The 25,019-nt window shown below is 36.9% G+C and overlaps 1 protein-coding gene across 3 annotated transcripts in view; it reads right to left on the bottom strand.

Moving 5' to 3' along the window:
• SLIT2 (slit guidance ligand 2) overlaps positions 1-25,019 on the bottom strand; it is a 348,225-nt gene that overhangs the window by 20,619 nt on the left and 302,587 nt on the right. For 2 of the 3 annotated variants that reach the window (XM_080796225.1, XM_080796226.1), the window contains 4 exons: positions 23,169-23,293; positions 22,950-23,047; positions 21,541-21,680; positions 3,487-3,580 (listed from right to left, as the gene is read on the bottom strand). In XM_080796225.1, coding sequence (XP_080652351.1) covers positions 3,487-3,580; positions 21,541-21,680; positions 22,950-23,047; positions 23,169-23,293 — 457 coding nt within the window. Of the gene's footprint in view, positions 1-3,486; positions 3,581-17,451; positions 17,479-21,540; positions 21,681-22,949; positions 23,048-23,168; positions 23,294-25,019 lie in introns of all 3 variants that reach the window. The other variant, XM_080796224.1, reaches the window with a different exon arrangement.

Below are 25,019 nucleotides of genomic sequence, written 5' to 3'. Positions count from 1 at the left end.
TGCCCAGGTGAATGTGGACATTTCTGAACACCAAGGGTTTTCTCTGAAAAATGTAAAATCAGGATTTAAGAGTTACTGAAGGGTTGATGAATTAAAATAAATGGGGGTACAGAACCTCTAAGGAGAACAGACTTTCAGCTGTGTGTATGAATTAGGAAATACAATGAGATCACTGCAGAAGCATGCTTGCTCTAGAGCCAGTGGTTTTAATACTAAATCATAACAAAGCAAAGTAAACAACACATCTGAAGTTAAATGGATCTTAAGTGGCCATATACATCCTCAAATAGATGGACAAAGTCTGGGGAGAGAGCTTGCATCAATGTTAATGTGAGCAGAACCACTGAAATGCCAGGCATTAAAAGAAAGAAGAAATGCTTTGAAACACTCTGAATTATTTATCTGAGAAAAGAAATCAAAGTAAAAGATAAGAGAACCACACACTCACCACCAGTGGCTAAGAGCTACTTTATATTCTTTTCTCTACAAATACTATTTTTTAAGCCCATTAGTACTTGTTATGACCAACCTTTTTTTTTTTTTTTTTTTTTTGGTCTTTTCTTGCTCCTCAGATCAAATTACAAAACTGAAGAAAAAATTTAATTAAGGATTCCTTAAGGTTTGTATTATCAATAAAACCTATTCCACTCCCTCAACTCTATTATCTGCCAAGGAGTGAGGAAGAAAGCAAAGACTATAAAATATTCGGCGGAGAAGCCCACCAGCTGACTAAGGAAGACGCATGCTTGAAAATACTGCCTATGGCATATCATGGTCTAAAAATATCTCAAAGCAATTTAGGAGATTTATGAGATCTATAATAAAGCAAGAAAAGTAAAACCAGCTCTGTTAGCTTAGTAATAAGAAAATGAAGTCGAAGAAACAGTAGGGTTTGTCCAAACAACATCTGTTAGAAGAGGTTTTCTTTAGTAGTTTTATATAGTTTGGTTTTTTTTTTTTTAAGATTTTTTTATTTCTTTATGTAACAGAGAGAGATCACAAGTAGGCAGAGAGGCAGAGAGAGAGGGGGAAGCAGGCTCCCTGCTGTGCAGAGAGCCCGATGTGGGGCTCGATCCCAGGACCCTGAGATCATGACCTGAGCTGAAGGCAGAGGCTTTAACCCACTGAGCCACCCAGGCGCCCCTATAGTTTGGGTTTTTAAGTCCATTTTCTTTTTGCAACTCCCTCCAGCTCCCTTATATATCACAATGTGCAATTGTTTATAATATGAGAGGAATGGTGTACACCGTGACTTCCCCAGCTTTCTGCTAAACTACATACAGCCATAAAACAAGTTCATGAATTACGGCAGAAAACAATAGGTGCCCAAATCAGCTAGCCCATAAGCCAGGAAGAGGCACTTCTCTGTGTGTAATTTAATTGACGTAAGAGAAGATACTGAATGTAGGAGTAGTCTTTTTGAAGACTAACCCCCTCATTTTTTAATGGTTTCCATTAAGTCCCACAAATTCTTTATCTTAGAATCACAATATGCAAAGTCCTGTGAAACATGCCAGGCAGATAAGCAGTTCTGGAAAACCATTGCTTTCCTGATAAATTTCTTTGAGAAATGATATTTGTTACGTATGTCAATGGCGGCTTTTCTTTCTTTTTCTTTTCTTTTTCTTCTTCTTTTTTTTTTTTTTAAATGGTGGATTTTCATTTTGCTAAATTCAATTGTGGGCAGATCAAAGACATTAGGAGTTAAAATAATTCACGTACAGTGCTTGCATGAACAGGATGCAATGCAGAATCTTGTATAAATGAAGATTTCAATAAGACCTCTGGTTTTTGCATTGGATTGTAAACTAAAATATAACAAAAAGTAGAATCAAAGAATATTCTTTTCTTTTTCAATAAGGTATCAAATGGAATCAGTGGGTACTGAACTGTATTTGTATATCCTTCTTTTTAAAGATTTTACTTATTTATTTAAGAGAGAGATAGCGGGAGGGGGAGGGAGAGAGAATCTGAAGCAGACTTTGTGCTGAGTGCAGAGCCTGATGCAGGGCTCGATCCCACCACTGGGAGACCATGACCTGAGCTAAAACCAAGAGTTGGGTACTTAACTGACTGAGCTGCCCAGGTGTCCCTGTATTTTTATATCCTAAAACTGTGTTTGCATTTTATTCAGACTGATTTTTTGCAAGGCAGTTCTGGAGATACTGACCCTACCTCCCATTCAACTTAGAGTATCTGAATCTGTGGACAACTAGCAAAATGTTAGAGTTTCAGCTCAATCCCCATCTTACAAAACTGTTCCCCACTTCAGCAATCTTTAATTCTTTGAATCCTATGGCAATTATGTCTAAGTCATTTCTGAGATGATAATGTATGTGAATGTGAGTAGCTATAAAACACTACAAAAGATGGTGGTATTACCACGTGTCCTGACCCATGGCAGGTGTTCAATCAATAACTGGGTAAAAGAACAAATCATTCTATTTGCTACTTGTCTGATACAAGCACAGCCCTGCTCTTGAACCCCACTGTGTCATTCCTGAGAATCCAACTTACCTTCTGTAACAAACCAACTGCAATGTTAATAAACTACAAGACGTCTTAGAGGTAACCTGTATTTGAAAAATCACTCAACTGGGAAATAGGAAACCCAGCTCCACCTCTGCCAATGAATAACCTTGAGATCTTTGGACAGCCACCAACCTGTCTGGGTCCTGTTTTCCTCATGTTTAAAATGAAGAATTTGGACCAGATTATCTCTAAACTACCATCCATTCTAAGAAGAGAAGTTGCTGTTGATAGACCCTCAAACTATTTCAAGACTGTGGCAAAGGAATAATTTAATTTGATACCAAACATATTTCAGGAAGATTACTGAGGAGGAAAAGAAGTAATTTTAAAGTTCTGGGTTCACTTGAGGGAACCCTCTATCTAGAATGACTGTCTGCTTTATCATCCCACAAAAGACAAACATAAGGTGAAAGGAGTACTATTAATAACAATGCTGAGACAACAGGCATAAACTGGGACTGTCCCCAGGCATTTTGGGACATACGGTCACTCCATCTTCCTCACCTTGGATAGTTAAGAATTGGTGCAGACCAAAAAAAGAAAAAAAAAGAAAAAGAAAAAGAAAAAAAGAAAAAAAAATCTCAGTTACATTCAATTAACATCCTACTTACCACAAACTTATATTCAAATAATAAAGCACCTAGTAGATATTACAAAGTTATTTGCCTGCAAATACATTTAAGTAAATATAGTCAAAGTCTACTTTATTTCATGCATGACTTCCCAGGAAGAGCCAGGAAACAAATGGAAATGCCATCTTTTATTTTCTTTCCTGAACTAAAAAAGTCCATGCTGTATAGAAACATTTATAAAAATGCCACTGACAATGGAGGGCGTCCCTTTCATCCTGAACAAAAGTGTGAAGTGAGGGCTTGTAAGGAAGGTGAGGAAGACAGGCGCCCTGTCTTCCTACCCTACCCCCTCATTGCAAGCCGCAGGACAGCTCTGACTTACTTGAATCCCTTTGGCATCAGGATGCACTTGGAGTCGTGTTGGCAGGGGTTTAGGTCCTGGGCACAGAAGTCCAGCTTCTCCTCACACAACTCGCCTGTTAACATGGCAAACAATGTTAGTACACAGATAAAGGTTAACAGGCTTCCCACCGTCGGGCTGTCAAGGGCCTCAGAGGTTAGCATAGCTTGTGACTGGGGAAAAAATAAATCACAAGATAAGGAAGCAGACGATCCAAAATGCTGGTTATACTGCTAAACAGGCTTATGATTTGGGACAACACAACTATTGTGGTTTGTAACTAATATGAGCCCCTTTAGAATATACTTAGAATACACTATTAGAATGAGGAAAAGGAAATCTGAATGCTTTTTGTTTCTGTTGTTTTATTTATGCTAATTTGGGCTTTTTATTAAGTTATAGCATATACCCTAAGGATAAATGAATAGCTAATGAATATTTACAAACTGAACCCATTCATGTAACCAGCATCCACATCCAGAAACACACCATTTACCAGTATCCCAGAAGCCTGAACCCAAAGGTAAGTAACCACTATCTTAACAGGACCAAACATTAGTTGTGTCTGCTTCTGAATGTGACATAAATAAAATCATTTGGCGTGTACCCCTTTATGTCTGGCCTATCCTGTTGTTTTATGTTTGGAAAAATAATCCTCATTTCTTCATAGTCTCCAAGGTCTTATAAAGTCTGGAAGAGAAAGATTTTGTTTCTCTCTTATGATTTAATTGCAACAGCTCAACAAAATAGTCCTCAGTTATATCCACTGAGATAGAAAAAAGCAAAAGGAGAATCAATCAGAAGAAGGACATACACTTCTCCCCCCCACACCCCCCAAGTATTAGCTACCACATAGAGAATAAATTTTATCAATACATGAGAGCTAAAAGCATAACCATGCAGATTCTAGACACTCTATGTTGAATTATATATCTGAAAACTCCTTAAGAAATGTCTTCAGTTATAAGTAATATGTTCTATTTTGTCTTAGGCCAAATGTGATTCTCAGTGAGACTTTCCCAATCATTGTGTGATATAATAAGTAGCTAAAAAGATAAAAAAAATGTAAAAGTTCTTGCCTTTGCTACCTTAGCTCTAAACCACTTTTTAATTGTGTTATATACAGTAAATGAATGAATAAAATGATACAGCTACATGGAGCTATTCATTTACCAGAAACTATAAGAACTTTCATTCATTCAAAGTGTGTGGATTTAAATAGCATTGGTTAAAAATCAGGAGTTTGCAGCGCATTCCTTTGTTGTAAGACTGTCCTTTTAAGGTAAAACTTTGCTACCTGATAGAAAGAGTTGCTTAGCAACTCAATGTGGCATATTATTTACATTTCAAGATCTGTATCCATGATGTAAATATGTAAATGTACCCAGTTATTCTATCAGTTTGATGTATGGTGAGTTGGGGTTTTTCCTGTCTCTTAAAGTGAACTAATTACATGGAAAGTCTCATTTATTTCTTCTACAAGAAGGCTATCTGTGTCTCTAGATTTGTGATACAACAAGATTTAAACAACATTTACATGATGAGCTATTTTTAAACAGGGTTTATTTAAAGCTTTTCACTTTCAATTAGTTTTACTTTAAGTAATACCCCTTGATGGAATTCATTCATTATAATTTATCAGCCTACCATGATGAATTCATTTTTAGTTTTCTAATCAAATCTATTCGGTTGGATACAGGCTGTTTACAGTAGTCTACAGAAAAAGAAGTTTGTAATAACCGATGATAGAGAGGAACCATTTAAGATATATAATAAATAAAAACATGTATTTTTCACTCTATATCCAAATAATAAATTGTTTTAAAAATTATAAGTAAAGGGTAAATGTTTAACTTCTTATTCACTTGGACCCAATCCAAACCAAACCAACCCAATCCAATCCAATCAAGCCGACCCAAACCACAGTTCATTAAGGATTTACTGTATGATGCTGGGCTAGATTCTGCAGCCACAAGGACAGATGTTAATGGACTCTGCCCTCAGTCAGTTCCCAATCAACCAGTAGAGAAAGTCTGAGCTGGAGATAGGACATAGGGAAATTCATCTCGAAGAGAAGAAATTAGAGTTGACCCTTTACTCTCCATCACATGTTTCTTCATAAACTTGATGTGGAAAGGAGTGAGAGAGGAGATGGTTCTAAGAAACTGTTCGCTAAACAGATTGGCCATTCTGTAGTCAACAGCTTTAAGACTAAACATGCTAATTTAAATGCAAAAAAAGAAAAAAAAACTATTGATAGCTGTTCCTTATAAAATAAATATATAATATTTTTTATAAAATAAGTATTCCTTATTTTATAAGGAATCTATCTTATAAGAATAGCACAGCAGCAATATTAACCATTGCTAAAGTCATGTATGAAAGTTCTCTGTGACCAATACATAGCTACACATTTGACTCTGGTTAAGACTGGCTGATTACTCCCAAAAGGATTTATCTCCCTTTAAGTGTCACCAAATATTACAATACTAACAAATATTACAAAAGTATCCTCTACATCCTATTACTGCCTAACTCACTTCTAAAGCCAAATCTTGCAAGCTATATTTGTCTCCTGTGTCTATGTATGATTTTGCAAATTTATCTCAAGTTCATGTCTGGGTTAATGGTATTTCCTTTTGTTTTAGTAACTTTAATGAGTTCTGTTGTCAATTTTCCATCCTTTATATATCCCTTCTTTATGAAATCTTCCTGGATCTTTTCATCCACTTGTTATTGATCTACAATTTGTGTATGTCATGCTTGCCTGTTCCTATCTTATGGCACATATATTGTATGTCTTTATTTACTGACTTAAATTAATAAACATTTGTATAGTGTTCACTACTCTGTATCAGACAGTTTTAAACATTGTACCAATATAGAGTCACACAGGTTCATGACAACCATTTAATAAGGAAAGGTAAGAGGGCTGCACTCTTTTAGATGTCATGGATATTGTGCTGTTTACCTCACTCCCTGTCTTTGACTGGAAGATCACTGAGAGCAGTATTCTTGGCATATTTGCCTTCATAACTTTATAAAGTATGATATGATAGACTAAAATAAGAGTTATTGAAAAAAGATACAAGAGCTCTATCTTACTGACCTATATTCAACTTGGATCTCATTTTATCCTTTGCATATTTTTCTGTTTAATTTTTGCCTAATAATGAATCACCCATCTTTAATAATAAATAGTTTCTGACTTTCCTTTAAATATTACTTTAAATTTTCTCTGGTCGATTATTAAAACAAATGTTTTCTTTGGACTATTTCTCTTTCATGTTTTTGAATTATACTGGATTCTGCTCTATTTGGGGGAAGGGAGCTTTTGAAGTTCCAATACTGTCCCACAGTGGGGAAACTCGAAGGGCTCAACATCAGATGGGAATTGTAGAGAGCTCCACAGAGGAATGCAGAACTTTATATATGTCTACTTCTCAACCAGTAAAGAAAGCTTGGGTATTTGAGAGCTGCATCACTTTTCCATGAACAGAAATAAAATTCTCTAATAGTTGGTCACTGATTCATATGCTTTTCATTACTATTGAAAAATTTCTCCTAAAAGTCACAATATTAAGAGAATGTTATGCAATCTTTCTTCCTTCCTTTCTCTCTCTCCCTCCCTTCCCTCCCCTCCTTTTCTTTTTTTCTTTCTTTCTTTCTGGTATACATGTGGTTATAGCTAATACCAAATTAGTGAAAAAAAAAATCAGGGAGAATAATAGAAAATAAGGCAACTGCATTTGCTCTTTTGATGGTCCAAAACCACCTAAGACAGTATCATCCATGTCTAGCTTCCTTCCTGAGATGATAAAGTATGAACTGATAGAAAGGAAAGGTAGAAATGTTCTTTATTCTATTACACATGGTTAGTGTTCTAATCAGTTTTCAGGTCTTTATATTTTAACAGGGCAGCAGGAAAGATAAGTCAGCTCATTGGAGTGGTTAAGGGCAACCCAAGAATTCCATAACTTAGTTCCAACCCACTCTGGTAAATTCCAGGAAATCCTTTTTTTTTTTTTTTTTTTTTATTTGCTTTAAGCTCTATACCCTTAGGAGTCCCCAGTGGGATTTCACTTTTAATTTGTCTTATGCTTGGTGTTTGCAGCTTTTTCTTTTCTTTCTTTCTTTTTTTTTTTTTTTTTTTGGTGAGAATTTAAAAAAAAAGGTGTGTATGTGTGTGTGCGTGTGTGTGAGAAAGAGAGAGAGGCAGAGAGAGAGAGAGAGAGAGAGAGAGATCACTGTTTTGGAGAAGAAATGTAAAGTGGACCAAAAGGAAGCATACAATTATTTCTTCAGAATAACAGAGGCTAGTGATTGATCTGTTATAACTCGTGAAGAAAAGGTATCACATCTTCTAAACAGGTGTCTTTTTTATAAGAAAGTGACATCGAGTTCTGGGATCTCTTCTTCCTGATTGTATCTCTCAGGTAAGTATGGCAGAGAGTGGGACTAGAAATGGTCAAGTTCCACAGTGATACTAGCATGAGCTGGGAGGGAGCAATCCCCGAAAAGGGACTGGCTTATCCAGGCCCTCTCTTGAGGAGGAAATATGATTGCTACTTACTGAACACCTGTAAATGTAGTTTTTCTGAAGAATTTGATATAGTGGAAACGTGACCACATATCCTGGCTTGCTCAGGACTGCCCCGGTTTACACCTGTTGTCTCAAGGTAATTATCAGTAGTGTCCCCGTGCACTCACCCAGATCCCTGACTTGAATGATAAATGTCACACGGTCACTCTGTAGGTGGAACAGTAGAGGCAAGACCATCAGAATTAATGTTCTGTTTGGAGTGAGGAGAGAGCCAGCATAGAGAGATCCTAGGGAGTAAGTACTCTTAATGGGTGAGATGATATTTGGGTTGTTGAGTTATTGCTTAAAATGGCCTTTCTGACTTCTTCAGTATAAAAGAGTGGCTCGGTTGCAGTAACGTGAACTATTTTTTTTGTTTTGTTTTGCTGTTGTTTTTCGGGGCCCCGAGTCTTTATTGGTAAAATGATCTTCAGGAATGGAAGTTGTGCAAGGTCAGATGTGACTCTAAAAAATCTTAACCAAAAAAAAAAAAAAAAAAAGGGAAGAAGCTTCTATAAAGATGGATAATGTAGGCGGCATGTTAGCAGAGTGAGCGTCACCCTGAGCTGCACAAGACATTACTGCACTCAGGAGTATGAACAAAGAGTCCGCATGTGCCCAGAACCTTCTGAAGTTGTGACACTGTGATATTATTAAAATGAGGCAGAAATCCCAATGCATTTCGATGGTTGTTATGGGAAAGGGTGCCTGCATTTGGCCTTGCCTCCTGCTTCATTTCACATCTATGAGTCTAGCTGATTATAATGTTCCTTCCTTCTTGGACACAGAGGGGCCCTTCCTTTTATCTGTATTTATACTTCTGGCACCTTAACTTATCCTTTTGTTTACACTTTTTATTTACCAAACTTAGTGAGGTAGTTTCAGAACTATTCTACAAACTTCTTCCATGATACCATAGGGAGTGATCTCCCTATGGCTTTTTCTAATGAAAAATCAGATTTTTAACATCACCATGCACTGTGAGAGTCAACTCTGTATGAGGACCTGTGCTAATGCTAGGAGTAAAATGGTGAACTAGAACTACAACAATGACAAAATGATAGTCCTATTCTCAGGGAGCTCACATATAAAAGGGAGAGGAGAGAGAGATATTATTCAATAATTTCAAAAGTAACCATAAAATTGCTTGTGTGATAAAGGCTAAGCAGGTGTCCTTGTGCTCTAGAAGGGAGATAGACCATGCTAGGGGTGTTTAGGAAGAAGAGAGACTAGGAGGTGAAGGTTCTGAAGGGGGGGCGGTGCAGAGCAGTAGCAGCAGCTCTATGCAGGAGGCTGTATGCATGGAAAATCTTAGCTCTGGCAGACTGGGAATGAGCCTGGGGAAACAAGGTAGCCGAGAAGGCCACAGAGGTTGGCAGGGGCCATGTGGTAGAATGTCTTTACTCCATGAGCAACAGGTACTATAGAAGGGTTTCAGGTTGGGAGTGATCAGATGATACTGGCACTTTGAAAAGAACATTCTGGCTCCACTGAAGGATGGACTGCAGAAGGGCAGATAAAAATGGACACGACACATGATTCAGCTTGTACTTAGGTAGTGACAGATGAGATGGATGGCCTGGAGAGATGATTAGGAAACAAAATTTGTGAATTTGTGATGGGTTGGATGAGAGCAGGGGAGAGAGAAGGAGCTGTCTCAGACTTCTAGGTTTCTGGTATGTATATTTGGATGTACCTTTCAGTGACACTGAAAACACTGAAATGATCAGATTTTCTGGGGCAAAATCAAGAGTTTAAAATGTAGTGTTGTAGTGTTATGGGTTGAATTGTGTTCCTCTCTCTGTCCCCTAAAAAGGAGATGTTGGAGTCTTCCAGTAGATCAGAATGTGGCCTTATTTGGAGATGGCCTCTTTGTAGAGATAAAAGTCATCGGGGGGGCCCTTATCCGTTATGGTTGATTTTCTTATAAGAAGGGGAAATATGTACAGAGAAAAGACTGACGGGACACAGGGAGAAGATGACCACCCACAGTCCAAGGAGAGAAACCTACAAGAGCTTCCCTCAAGACTCTCAAAAGGAATCAATCCTGCTGACACCTTGATTTCAGACTTCCAACCTCCAGAACTGTGAGACGTGAAATTAATGTTGTTTTATCCACAAATTTCCTGTTGTGGTACTTTGTTATAGTAATACTAGAAAACTAATACAGCTAAATTATTAGAGGATTATAGTGGGGAACAAAATTCTCAATTTATACCATTATTTCTTTGCTTTCTTTTTGGCTCTTATGTATTATTTCTTATTTCATTTCATGTGGCTGTCCTCTCCTTGGCCTAAAATTTTCCCTTAGGTCTCTGAGATTCTCTAACAGAGTTTGAAATAAGTGATGCACAAGAACAGGAAGTAACCCATGACCATGACCTCTGCAGTGCAGAAGAGCCAAGGTCCAACAGAGCACAGTTGAGTAGGTGGGCTTTACATTTGTTGTGGGGGCTGGAAGTCTCTCTGCAAAGCCCTGAATCTGTGTAGACATGGACCAAACCCTTCCATCCCTCTCTAAGGGGAACTGGTGTTAACCGTTAAGATCTGCAGGATAGATGGCCCTGGACTGTGATGAAGATTCTCTTCCCCATACGGAATTAAAGGTGAGAAAGGCCAAGAGAATCACAAGCAACTATGTCTTGTAGAGAGGGAGAAAAGTGAGTCCAGTGTCTTGTTTCATCAACTTTACAATGAATACGGAGATTGGCTTGAACTTTGCAGAGAGCTACATTTAACAACCACCAAATATCTATATTATTAATTTAAAAATAATAATAATGTTTTACTAGTTTAAATTATTTCAAAGACATCAAAGCTCATGATACCTGTAGGATATCTGAGCTGAGTCTTGTCACTAATAATAATTAACATTTCCTTCATATATTCAAATTTCTTAACCATATTTTTTCTTAAAAAATATTGGTTCAACTCATGACATCATTGAAAATTTTTAGCTATAGTGATTCTTTGGCAAATCAATGAATAATGAAGATATGCAGTACAGGGGAGTTGACATTAAATGTTTTCTGAAACTAGTAAGTATAGTGTAAAAGGAAATCAACCACTAATACTAGGATTAATTCACATGTACTCTGGAGTGAGAATTTCTTATTTGATCAAAAATACAAAACTGCTTTAGTTTAATAACTTTCATAATAAAATATTGGGAAGAAATATTTTGAGATAGACCCAGCCAATGGTTAAAAAACATGCATGATGAGGCATGATGAAGTCCTTACTCTGGAGAAGGGTCAATCTGGAAAAATGAGAAGAAAAAAAGATGTCTAATTTTCCAGTGTTCCTTGGGTTTCATTTAGTGACTGAAATATGGACAGAATTCTGGCTTAGAGACTGGTGGAATGGTTATTATATTTTTATTTGTTATCAAAAACTATACAACCAAATTCATGATTACCCCTAAAGGGGCTCCTCTTGCTAAGGTAAACTATGCTTTCAGGAAGAAGGTATTTATGAAGAGCTAGCAGATGGACGACTAGTTGATTTCTATCTGCCAAGAAATCTGAGCAACAGCACATCTCACCTGGGCCTATTCAGTCCTCAAAGTCTGCTGAGCAGGAAAGAGGTTGGTTATTTGGTCCCTGGATTAGGATTTCTGAAACTTGTCCACTTCAAATTATTCCATTTAAAATATTCACTTTTTTTATACTGATAAAGCAATAGGAAAAAGTACATTTGACTTAATAAATATCTCATTTTAATTTTTCCAAAAGTTAAGTTAGAAGTTATGAATTCAGGTTGAGGATGTCTACAGCAAAATGATGTTAAATATGGGCACACAGCATTGCTGGAACACTTAACCATTGCTATTTCTTGCTACTGTAACCAGATTTCATTTTTTTCTCTCAGAAACCAAAAAAAAAAAAAAAAAAAAAAGTCTCAGAGTCCATTCTGGGAATCATGGATGTATGAAGGGTGAGGGGAAGGTTCTAGGGCTGACACTGCAGGCTGTTCTTGTTCCTATTTATAAATTCTTACTGAACGTTTTTGTTTTTGTTTTTGTTTTTAATACAAAAGGATCATTAATATTGATAATATCAGAAAGGGAACCTATGACAGCAATCTGAATAAGTGAACCAGAATTCTAATGTTAAACTTAATCTGTTATAACATTTTCAAATATACTTGTAACAGGGGAGGAAATCTGGTTTAATCACCAGGACACAGAGTTTTGGAGGGTCAAATGTATCATTCTTCAAATATCTGCATTTTGAGTTCTTGTTTGGCTCAGGAAAATCCTGAATAAATGGTACTAATTTTACCTTACTTGAAGTGGTACAGCAAGGGAAGTTGTCAAAAACAGTAACATAAAAAAAATAATAAAATAAAACAAAAACAGTAACCTATTGGACAAAATAAATGAGATTTAATTTCTGATCAGAACACTACTTGAGGTCAAAGGATACTTTGATTTATATTTTTACATCTCTTTATTCCCACTCCATTGACTAGCAAATTGCCTGACACAAACTAGATACTGGATGGCTGCTGAATTATGTGAAAGACAGCACTTACTTGATTGTTTTTCAAAGGAAAAAAAAAACAAAACTTTTAGAAACATTAATGAAGGAGACCCAGGTGGTATAAAGAACGTAAGGAAGGAGAGAGAATAAGGAACAGCAGTAGCAGAACTGTGTTCTGAGACCCCAGCCTGAGGTGCACCCTTGCAGGCTGGACTAGGTGCACAGACTGCAGACTCTCTGATATCCCCGTAATCTCGTCTGACAATGAATGACTGTTCCAACTGGAAATGGAGAGTGTGAATTCAGAAATGAGAGAAGTCCGCATGTCGGCACTCAAGTGCCATGGTTGAAAAGGTAAGATAAATGGACCTAAATGTTTCTCATGACCAACATTTTAAAATTCCATCCAATTCCTGTAAACAAAACAAAACGAAACCCAACTGTGCATTTCCCATTTGTTCTTTATTTGTATAAAGAAAAACATTTCTCTTTCCTCCCAAAGATCTTTCAGTGTAATAAGGAGGTGGATGAACTGAGCAGAGGGTGGGATGGGAGGACGGGAGTCGTCCCAGGAACTGTTAATTGAACTACACCGGAAAGAAGAGAATTTCTATTTTCTCCTTTTTTGGTGAACCAGTCCAGCCCTGTTTGTTACATTTTCTGCTCAAGATGATAATCCCAGGCACCAGAGCACATTAACACGAACAGATGTCTTGTCTCCAATCTGAATATTCAGTATCGTTATCAATGATGATGGTAATAATTGACTTTATTCATCACTAAGAGTGTATTGTTTTCTTCCTTCCTCTTCCTTCCTTCCTTCCTTCTTCTCTCTCTCCTTCTTTCTCTTTCTTTCTTTCTTTCCCTTCCTCTCTTCCTTCCTCTCCCTCCTCTCTTTCTCTCTTTTTCTCTTTCTTGTCTTTTCCCTCCCTTCCTTCCTTCCTTTCCTCCCTCCTTCTTTCCTTTCTTCCTTTTTAAAGAGCCAACTCTTCCCGAGGATCCTTTTTAAAAATATGATGCTTTTTTTAAAAAAAGATTTTATTTATTTATGACAGAAAGAGATAGCAAGAGAGGAACACAAGCAGAGGGAGAAGCAGGCTCCCTGTTGAGCAGGGAGTCCAATATGGGGCTTGATCCCAGGACGCTGGGTTCATGACCAGAGCCAAAGGCAGACGCTTAATGACTGAGTCACCCAGATGCCCCAATATGATGCTTTCTTATTTGCGTTTACCATACTGCTATTCATCCTTTAAACAGAAAGTTCAGTGACCTCCAAAATATCCTCAATAAACTACCCAGATACTTCCCACTTTTCTACACTTAATTCCACTGTTTATATTTCTATATAAGGAAATGATCTTGAGGGGCCATGAGTTCTTGAAGATCCAACTGCCACTGATAAATGTCCTCTGGATGTAAAAGGTGTGCAAAATGGGCCACGTGCAGAAGGGTACATGGCCACAGAGTAACCTCATGATAAATAGTTAATCTTAATTCAAAATAAGAAGGCTCAAGAAAATATCCAATACATGTGGATGATAAGATGTTCCGGACAAGGAAAATAATTTTATGTTCTCAATTTTGTTCTAAGTAAGATGAAATGGGTTGCTCCATAATGCTTTGTTAGCCAGAAAGTTTGATTAGCTTTCATTCAGAAGAGTCTTTTTTCACCTATCACATAAAAAAGTAACTCTATTATGCTGCTAACTTTCTTGGAATATGAGAGAGGATGGCATTGTACGGGTAAAATAACTGACCCAAATTGAACTCGAAGTGAAGAAGCAAAGCCAAACAGTTTGCCTGGTAGGCAAGTTAATGTTTTATGCATTTGACAAAATCATGTTTGATGCTTAGCACGGTGCCCTGCATAAGGTATTTTCTCAATAAATATCTTTTGCATTTTTAAAAGGAAAAACTTACCTCTCCCTAAACTAAACAAAAAAGGAGGTGTTTTTCAGCACTTCCTCATTGGAACACCAGCCTAAATAATGTGGCCAATTCCAACCACTACTGAAACTGTAGAAATATTTAACTCTGTTTTCAAAATAAATAAATCCAAATGAGTTTGAATAAAGCCTGGTTCAGCTAACCTGTTGTTCTGGGCTCAGTGGGCCCTGCCTAAGAACTAAAGAGCAAATAGGACCTTTAAGATGTTTTCGGAGATTCAAATTTAAGAAGGCTTTGAAAGGTAGGAAGTTGAAGGCAAACCACATTACCTCGTTAGGCTCCCATAATATTCTCTCTAGTTAAAACAGACTGCAAGCGTGATGGTAGCTATGTTGACTTTGACAGAAAGTGTCATACATTTTGAGGCAGATTTAATAGCAGAAAGTGTCACTGTTATTAAGAGCTCATAACAATTTGAAAATATGAACAAAGCCTAAAAAGAAAAAACAGTGAAATCCAAGAGTTCTTCAGCATTTAATATTTCCCTATACTTCAAAGTCAAGTAAGGGGGTAAAGAGAACAAAAGACATTTCTAAAGTCTTTCTATTTGACATGTGCATAGAAAACAGAACTACAAAATAATAACTTAGAGAAAGATGTACTGAAAAATATGGGGAGAGAAATTTCCTTCACACACACAATTTACTTTAGGTAGGATTTTTTTTCTATCAAAATTCTCTTAAGAATTCTTATGCCATTAGAATGGCAGCCCCTGGTATTTCTGAAGTAGAGAAATTTAACAGTGTAAGGTGTTTTCTCATACATGCTCCCATGTTGTTCTCAAACACCTATGTGAAGGGGGACAGATGTCACTATCCCTGTTTTTCAGACCAAAAAAAAAGATGCAAGGAGTTCCAGAGTTGATAATATTAGTGCCAGGATGAGAAATCTGAGCTTTTCCCATTAGCTATACCAATTATCAGTACCCCACCTGCCCCACATGATGGAAGGTAGCTTAATCATCAGGGAAATAATTAATTAATCATGCTGGCATTGGTTGGGCACTTTCTTTTTTCTTTCTTTCTTTTTTTTTTCACTTGTAGATAAAATAGATTGTGTGCACCTGAATTTCGTGGCTACACCTTTAACTTTTTTCAAATGTACATTAAAGTCAATTATATACAGCAAGCTGAAGAGAGAGCCGAAGAGTTTGTTTACCATAAACCATCAGGCAAAACCACTAGAGAATGTGAAAAGATCCCAAATGGAAGACAGCAGCCGATAAAAAGGCACTGATTCCAGTGGAAGGCCCCCCAAAATCACAGGGCATGCCTTGGGGTCAGTTAGACATTAGTTTGCATTTGGACCCCCTACTTAAAAGGTGTATATATATATCCTTGGGTTAATGTTTTCACATTTTACACAAGTTATTGCTTAAATCCTTATTGTTCACATCTACAGTTCACATCTACATCTATACAATCTACATTTAAGTTGACAATATGTCACTTAATTATGGAGTTTCTTTTATCTAAGAAAGCTACTCTTTGCTATAAAGAAGTGGACATTTAATTTCTAGTTAGGTTTCAGATTAAAAAATAGAGAATAATTTGACTGCTTTTCAAACAAAGTCAGTCAGCAGCAGGCTCTTGGAAATAGAAGGCACCTTTTATAAATATAAGCATGAAATTTAGTCAAAATATGAAACCACATGGTGATTTAAAACACTATTACACTGCCAAGCTTGTTCCTGAGAGTACGTATAACTATTTAAGGGCATAGTCCTGTAAGAGAACAATTGCTATTGTGTTTCTGAGAAACAATCAAACCTTAAACATCCCTGTCCCAGACCACCAATTTCTTTACTTGTAAAAAGAAAAGAGGACATTTGCCCAAGAATAGTATTGGATTCATTAATCCTCTGAGGACTGCACAGGCTATATTTTAACATTCTAAAATACGAAGCCATTTTTTTTTCATGTTTTTCAACTTAGCTCTGTACATAGTAAATGACCAAACATAGCATATCACCTGAATAATGCAACAGAAAAAAAAATGAAGTCCTTAGTATGCAGAGACAAAGAGAGCTGCTGTATAATGGACTCTATGTTAGCCCTATCATCCTACCACAAATGCTTCGCATACAATGGGAAATGTCAAGACAAGCACATATCGTGCTCCTCCTGGGATGCTGTGCCTGCCCATGACACATGAAGACATCGGTCAGCTAGATAAGTAAAAACCAATGTTATTAGTAATAATTCTGAATCTTTAAGATGGAATTTCACAAAGATTTCATGATAATTCCCAAGAAATACCTATTACTGTAATTACTCTAGGACTTCCTTTCCTGGGCCCTGATGTTTTTGGGGAGCTATATGGACCATGTTGATGTCAATGATTAGATATGGTTCCTTTTACAATTGAAAATACTGCCTAATATGGCATTCTGACAATGTGATTCTAAAAATCAACCTCTTGGGGTTTGTAATATTTATTTTATAAAATATTTTAACAAATATACACATCTTCTAATATTTTCCGTATTTCAAATTACTAAAGATGTTAGTTTAAAGTTATGGGAAAATTCTCACTATTTAAAAATTTTTCTATCAATACCCTATCTACTGTACTGAATGACCTGTTTTTCATTGTGAAAACAATTCCTGTTTGTGTTATCTTTAAAAAGTAAAAGCATACCAACAAGTAGAAAGTAGAAAATATTAGTCTTTCTTTTCAGTCACCCCTTCTTCCCACTCAGAGAATTTCTTTCATAGCTTTCTAGAAATTGATAAAGTGCACTTCCGATGCCCTTTTTATGGAGTTTGGCATTGCTATCCATATGTCAAAGGATCCGAATGACTGATTTGACATATTAATTTCAGATTTTGCCAACATTCCTTTTAACCACGTACACACAATGAAATCTAGGTAGCTTTAAAAGAAAGAGGGAAACTCAAATGAAAATCATAATAGACTTAAAAGGCAACTAACCTTTTTCCACCTCATTCAGATTAGCAGCTGGCAGCGACAAAGACAGAAGAGACAAAAGACTTTTTACATTGCAGTACAACAGCAGAGCACATGAAGCCAATGCGTAGCAGTAACAACAGAGAAGCCAAGGGTGAGAGCAAGCTGAAGCAAGGCTCAGATTTCTTACCTACAGCCGGGCCAGACGCACAAACATGGAGTAAACGAGGCAAAAGGCAAACGCCATCACAGGGAGCGGGAGGTTCTGCGCCTACACCAGTTCATTTAACAACCAGCAGCTCTACTTTTTAAGATGTGAACTTCATGATTTGTGTGTGGGCATTGGAGATTTGGAAAACAAAGGAATAATGGTACAAAATGGAAAAACTAAAACGGTCTGGATATTTTTGACAAAATACATTCTAAGCGTTTACATGCCCAATTTGTATGGAAGCTTTCGTTCACTAAATTTATATAACCTCATTAATGCTACCGTGGTTTACACTGTGATCAAGGTTGTGTCATCTTTGTACACAGTCCCGTGAGAACAGTGTTAAGAAACATCACCTTGACAGAGTTGATCCAGGGTTCTGACTCTCAGAAAACTTGTAAAAACATACTTTTCGATTCAACACCTAAAGTTCATACCAGAGCGTCAGAACAGGTGTCAAGTTTGTCAACATTGCAGGGATGCCATATCTACAATTTTCACTTTCATAGGTTTTGAGCTTACGTAATTTGAGGGATTTCTTGAAAAATAGCTCCAAGGTATGTGTTGTTTTTAGGAAGGATATAGTAATGATTAAAAACAAAACCAAAATCTTGCAAGCTAATATTAAAACCCAAGAGTGAATTTTTAAATTATCTGTTTACTAAAATTCCAGAGTCTTACTTTCTGAATCCTTAGCATAGTCATGTTCATTTAAAATCTCAGTGAATAACTTTCCAAAAATTAATCTTATCTGAAAAACACTAGCAAGTAACCGTCATGTTACACAACCAGAAGGACAGATAATGGGTTGGGTTACATAGAAAAGAATAGTTTTGATAGTTCGGGTGGGAAAGGCATAGCAAGGATTAGATAATAAAAAACAATATTGACCCTTAAAATTTATGTTGTCAATCCCTGCAGCAGGAAAGAACAGTGAGTTTTTTCCTTTAATAAATCAATAACTATCACTGTGATGTTTTGGTCACAAGGGTTTAAATAAATTTCATTTCCCAATGGTGGTTCATTTTGTTTCGGATATTTTTAGCTCTGTTTTATAGCCTGCCCATCACATCGTGAGTTCTCTGTCGGTCTGCTTTCAAATCTCTGAATTTTCTCTGTTAACAACATTATGTCCATTTCTGACTCTTGACACAGGTGCCAAATATAAAACCTTTCACCATAATAATTTACAACCTTTTCCCATGAAGTTTTATTTGTTCCTGCTAAACAGTTCCCTTTCTCATTGTTTGCTTTTGGCGGTATAGAGTAAAACATCTCCAAACAGAAAAGCAACTTATGACTTGAGTGATTTTTAAGCAATGACAACATGATTATATTCCCTGAGCACAGCAGGGGTTTCTTTTCCCAGGTCTCCTGCTCATTAATCAGATTCCAATCTTAAATCTAAAACAATACAGCCGCATTATTTAAAAAAAAAAAAATTCCTCCCTCACTACATACTTGGATGAAGCATGACATGAAACTCTAGAGTCCAATTTATGCTTTCCTATAATTAAAGGCCACTTATGTGCCACTGATTTCAAAATATGCAGATGGTTGCTTGATATTTTGTAATTGAGCTCATTTCACATATGAACAAAAATACTATAGCTAATGGATGGGTTACAAATATTCCTCATATAGATATCTGCTCTAATGCCAAACTGTCAAACTCTTTGTTGCCCCCAAGACCCAGCCCAGTTACAGTGGTAATACCTTCATGTATTGTAGGCTATGAGCTTTCTACTGAGTTCAGTGTTTTGTTTATCCTTTACCCAAATTAAGGAAAACCAATATTTGCAATTGCTATGACTAAAAATGTGTCAGTCTCAGTTCTTGTTGAGAGGCAAATGACTCTGGAGAGATAGTTATGGCAGATTCCCACATGATGGATTTCAGAGATATCACATTTTGGTTAAAAAGTGGTTTTGTCAAGCCTTAGGGATTTTTTGATATGTTTTAAGGATCTGACAGGGGGAAATGCAGCTTCATGATACTTCTCAGAGGAAGGGGCACTGAACTGAATCACTTAGGATGGAGAAAATGCATTGAGGAGGAGCAGGTGTAGGAAGGAAGCTTGGAAAATGAGGGGAGAGAAGGTAAGATAAGACTCAAAAGAAATGGATTAGGAATAAGACACGGCAAATCTAAAGCCAAAGCAGGTGGACCCCTCCAAACCAACGAAGAAGAGTCTGCCATCTGATGTAAATTATTATTAAAAAAAAGGTGGGTAAGAACTGAGTACACAATGCTTTCAAGCCTAGGGTTTCATCAGGGGGTACAGAAAAATTCTTGGTTTCTGTGCTCAGGAGCACATTGGCTAACCCAAGCGTGCTTGAAATGCTTGGGTCCAATTTGTCCAGATCAAACTAAGCCCTTTTGATTATGATTAGGGCAATGATAAGAAAACAGGATTGTTCTGTCCTAGGAAGGTACTAGGTAACAGATGTTAGTGCAAACACTGGGGTGCTATACAAGTCTAACTTGGCTCAGCCAATAAAACTCAGATTCTCAGTGGCTCCAAGGGCTCTAGAATCTGTGCGTGGAGGCCAATGGCAAGTCTCTGAGGCATGACACAAGGAGTATTAGTGTGAATGTGAAAGCTGTGTAGCACCTACATTTCCCAACCATCTCGGGATGGGTATTTGCTATCCTTTATTAATGCACATTATCAAGGAATTCAAACTAGCCACTAAGGGGCCCAAGGGCTGCATATACATGATAGAACAATTATGATCCAACATGTTCACATTTCTACTGGAAACTTTATAAATTACATTACGTGCTTCACTGGCATTAAAGAAAAAAAAACAAACATATCATGGAAGAGAGAGGTTCGAAGGCACTCAAACAGATCTGGGATGTCAAAACAGAACACTTCTCTTTTACCTAGCATTTTCCCACCAAGAAAAGTACTTATTAAAGTGCAAAGTTTGAGTATTCCATAAAAGCTTAAATTTCAATGCTATTCTGACAAATCCCTGGGAAAGTGGATCATACAGAGGTGCTCTCATCTTTTCATGTTTAGAGATGTTAACCCCAGTCATCTACATAGTTATTTTACCCTCTGATATTCTTAACTATGCATTAAAATTGTAAGGAAATATATGGTTAAGGAAAAATACCCATTAAAATGAAAATGGTAATTTTGGGTAGAGTGACAGAATCTACTTTCCCACCTTTTCTTACAAATAAAATGCATAACATTCTCCTTTTCTCCATCAACTATAAAATGAAGTGGCTTATTACAGAAACAAGAATCTAACTATTCTTCTTATTCACAGTCCCCCAAAATCAATCAAAACAGATATTCTGACATAACAGGTGGGTCTAAACTTGACGTTGGCTTTATAATAAATTGGTTTGTGCAGGAAAGTTTACCAGTTCACAAAGACTTAGGAAATTTGTCACCCCCGGATACAAAATATCGGGAAAAAAGTTGGTAATTATAAGATTAACCAGAGTGCTCAATATCTTCTTGACATATTTTATTTTGAAGGACATGATGGATGTAAGTAATTTCAAATGCTTAGTTATGTTTTGCCTATGTGAAAAAAATGTCCCCCCTTTTCACCTATGTATTGGTGGGTTGGTTTGTACAAGAGAAATGCTTTGCATGAAAAATATTATCCAACCGTGGGACTAAAAGCTTCAGAATGATAACTTCTTTTTCTGCTCGATAGAATGACTTTATGTAGATGCCTGTGTTCCGAGCCTGCTTGGTCTTTCATTTGGTTGGCTGAAACCCTCTTAACTGTCCGTTATTCACATTATATCTAATTTTCAAAACACCTAACAGTTATTGAATAATACAATGTCTTACTATACATATATAGCACCTTGCCAGTGATGCTTTCAAACAGACACACTATTGATGGCACATAATTTCCTACTCTTCCTACCTGTGTATTCAGGTGGACAAAGGCACGTGTAGTTATTAATTCCATCGACACACGTAGAGTTATTTTCACAGTCATTATCTTCACAGTCGTCAACATTGACTTCGCAATTTTCTCCTTCAAATCCATCAGCACAAATACACCTGAACACCAGGGGGAGAAAAGGCAAAAAAAAAAAAAAAAGGAAAAAAGGAAAAAAAAACATGTTCGTGCTGCCTTTTAAAACCAGATGGTCCAAAAATTGAAAAACACACTAATCAATTACACACTCATCAATTACAGAGGTTTTAACTGTAAGAAATTGAATTTTAAGATACTTTTAAATGACATGTAGTAAGCATGAATTTAAGGTATTATCTGCCAAATCAGAAACAATTTGAAAAAGAAAATTCATGCTGGCTGCAAGATGGCAAATAATCCATACATCAATAAATCCAGTGTATTCACAGGTCTAAAACACAAGCAAAGTTTATAGCCCTAAATATCTTAATCTCAACTTTTGTTCTAATAAAATGATTCATGCTTCTCTGCGTGAATGAGGAGGAACTGGTTCTGACTTTAAAAATTACACCACTTCCTATCCTAGCTATTTTGTTCCTTGTGTCTCAAAACAAAAAAGAAATATGAAACTAAAATTACATCTTCCTTTGCCATTATAAAATGTAAATGTTCTCGTTAAGTCTCAACAAATACAATATTTCAATGACAATAAAACATTGTACACTTGCTCTTGATAGGAATCAGAATAATCTTTTAAGAGACCATTTCATAACAGAATGTAGAAATGAAGAATACTTATTATAAAAAGTGATATTTCTAACAAGCTTTGTCGTAGATTAACATTCTTATATGAAATTATTACTGTCATTATAAGAACTCTATTTCATAATTCATGAAGTACATCTGAAGTAATTGTACTATATGATTAAATAATTCCAGATTAAAAATGTTCACAGCATGTTTGTCTACTCATTTTGTGGTCTGGAAATGAATCATTAATTTTCTGTTTCAGTGGGACCCACATGTTATCTTTACACACTGTCTGTTAAAGCAATACACAAAGCAACAGATGAATATACGACTTGAAGTAGGAGACTATTGCCTATTAATTAGCATAACAGAGCCACTACTTTGTCTTGACCTAATCTGAGTATATGAATCATACCACATGCACATGCATGTTTTTAAAATGTCTTAATTTTATAGCATCCTGAGCTGAGAATACTGTAATGTCTCCACTTGTTTTTCATATTACAGTATCTCTGAGAAGGACTAATACATATTGTCCTGATGAATACATTTTTGGTATTCTTTTAAGAATAACACTCTTTGATTTGAAAAGGAACATGAATGTTTGCTTAATTATTCCCGCCCCAATGCTTCAGACAGAATATTATAGACTAATGACCTACCAGAATCCATCTTTTCCCCCTTCCTTTAAGTGGCAAGTTCCTCCGTGTTGACATGGGTTACTGATGCATGCATGAATTGGGACATCACAGTCCTGCCCCTAGAGAAAGAATGACCAAGCAAAGTCAAGTGTGAATAAAGGAGATCTCAGTAGAATAATGAGGACCCACCAAAGAAAGCTATGTTTTCAGACCAGAGTTCCTTCAAAACCTTCTACTGACCTTGAAGCCATAGGGACAAGTACAGCGATAAAAGTCAACTGGATCATTGTTACAGGTGCCATCGTTTTTACATGGGTTTGATAAGCAGGGATTACATTTAGCTAGAATACTGACATCCACAGGACCTGAAAATTGATTAAAAAAATGTAAGAAACCCGTGTTGCGTATTTTTAGTTCTCTTAAATTATTTAAATGCCTTAATGTAACAGTAGATTTCATATAAAAATATTGGTCACATATCTGTATGTATTTCTCTTCCCTGAACAGAAGTCAACATCATTGTATAACGTTCAAGAATGCAACAGGAGACCATCTCATTGAGAGGCATGGTGAGAGTGCCCAATGTCAGAGCGGGACTATGGGCTGTGAGCTTAAGTGGTCAGGATCTGATGTTAGTGATGCCAGTGTCACGGGGTCAGTCCCCTCATGGACCAACTAGCCTGTGTGGATGCATTCCAGGGCCATTGCCTGCACCTTAACTTCAGCCAGCTGTCATGGAAATGCATACCTTTGATCCCAAAGAGGACTCTGTGTGTATGTGGTGGGGGGGTATTGGGGGATGTGTGGGTGAGTCTAATGCATAAATAGAAATACATCAGTGCAATAAAAAATTCAAGAGTATGCACCTGCCCGGATATCATTAGTTCAGTACTGTTACTTTCATATAGGAGATAGAAAACAGTGTCACTTTCATGCATCTGGAAATATAGCAAAAATATAATTTCCACTATATTCTCCCTCATAGACTTTTGGTTCAGTATGTTTTTTTTTTTTTTTAAGATTTTTGTTTATTTATTTGACAGACAGATCACAAGTAGGCAGAGAGGCAGGCAGAGAGAGAAGGGAGGAAGCAGGCTCCCTGCTGAGCAGAGAGCCCGATGCGGGACTCGATCCCAGGACGCTGGGATCATGACCTGAGCCGAAGGCAGCGGCTTTAACCCACTGAGCCACCCAGGCGCCCCTTGGTTCAGTATGTTAACACATTAGCACAAGCATGTGGAGGGTGAGATTTCTGCTTTTTCCCCTCCAAGAAGAAAATACTGTCAGAAAAAATCTTCACTTGCAATCTCACCTTTGGGAGACACACTTTAAAAATCTCCCGATCCATGAAAGGTTTCGATTAAAGGCAGATTCATTTGTAGCCATTTTCCTTTGGTTGCACATATTCATTCCATAAATGGCTAACAATGTGGAAACGGTACTGCCTTTGATAAAATTATGTTCCACTGAGGCTACTTCTGGCCATATTTCTGAGAGCTCATTAGACTGCCTCTTGGCAACCGATGAGGACAGTATCAGGGTGACATCTTCATATATATAAAATGCACATATTTTATAACATAAACATTAATTATGTTTCTGCCATCTGCAATATCTCTGTAGTTCTTCATCCTCACTGGAACAAGCGGGATCATTCCAGCTGTAAGTTCATCCCACGGAACTTCCAGCAAAGCTATCTGAGTCGACCGTTCAGCATACCCCGCTTCCCACTATCGCTAACCCAACCTTCTAAGATCGCTGCACCCCACAATTGTAGGATTTCTGCTCATATAAACTATCATTCACCAAACTTTTCTACAGATTGGAGTTTATGTTTGTGAGTTATTGGTTTACTCACAGAAACAGAAAGTAAATGGGAATTATCATGGTAGGCATAAGAACTCTGCATAACTGTGCATTCCCCCACCCAGGAAAACACAAGTCCACATTCATGTAATGGTTATGGAGTGAAATCCAAAAGAGGATACGATACTGTTCTGTATTTGTCAGTTTTTCTATTAGCAAAAACCCTGAAATCTTTCTATGAAGATATTCCTGTTTCTTTTTTAACCATCTGGAAATGGATGATAG

Source organism: Martes martes (assembly GCF_963455335.1).
Source record: "Martes martes genome assembly, chromosome: 2".
Taxonomy (NCBI): Eukaryota; Metazoa; Chordata; class Mammalia; order Carnivora; family Mustelidae; genus Martes; species Martes martes.
The sequence above is the reverse complement of the archived record's forward strand: the minus strand, read 5'-3'. Positions and strand labels throughout refer to the sequence as shown.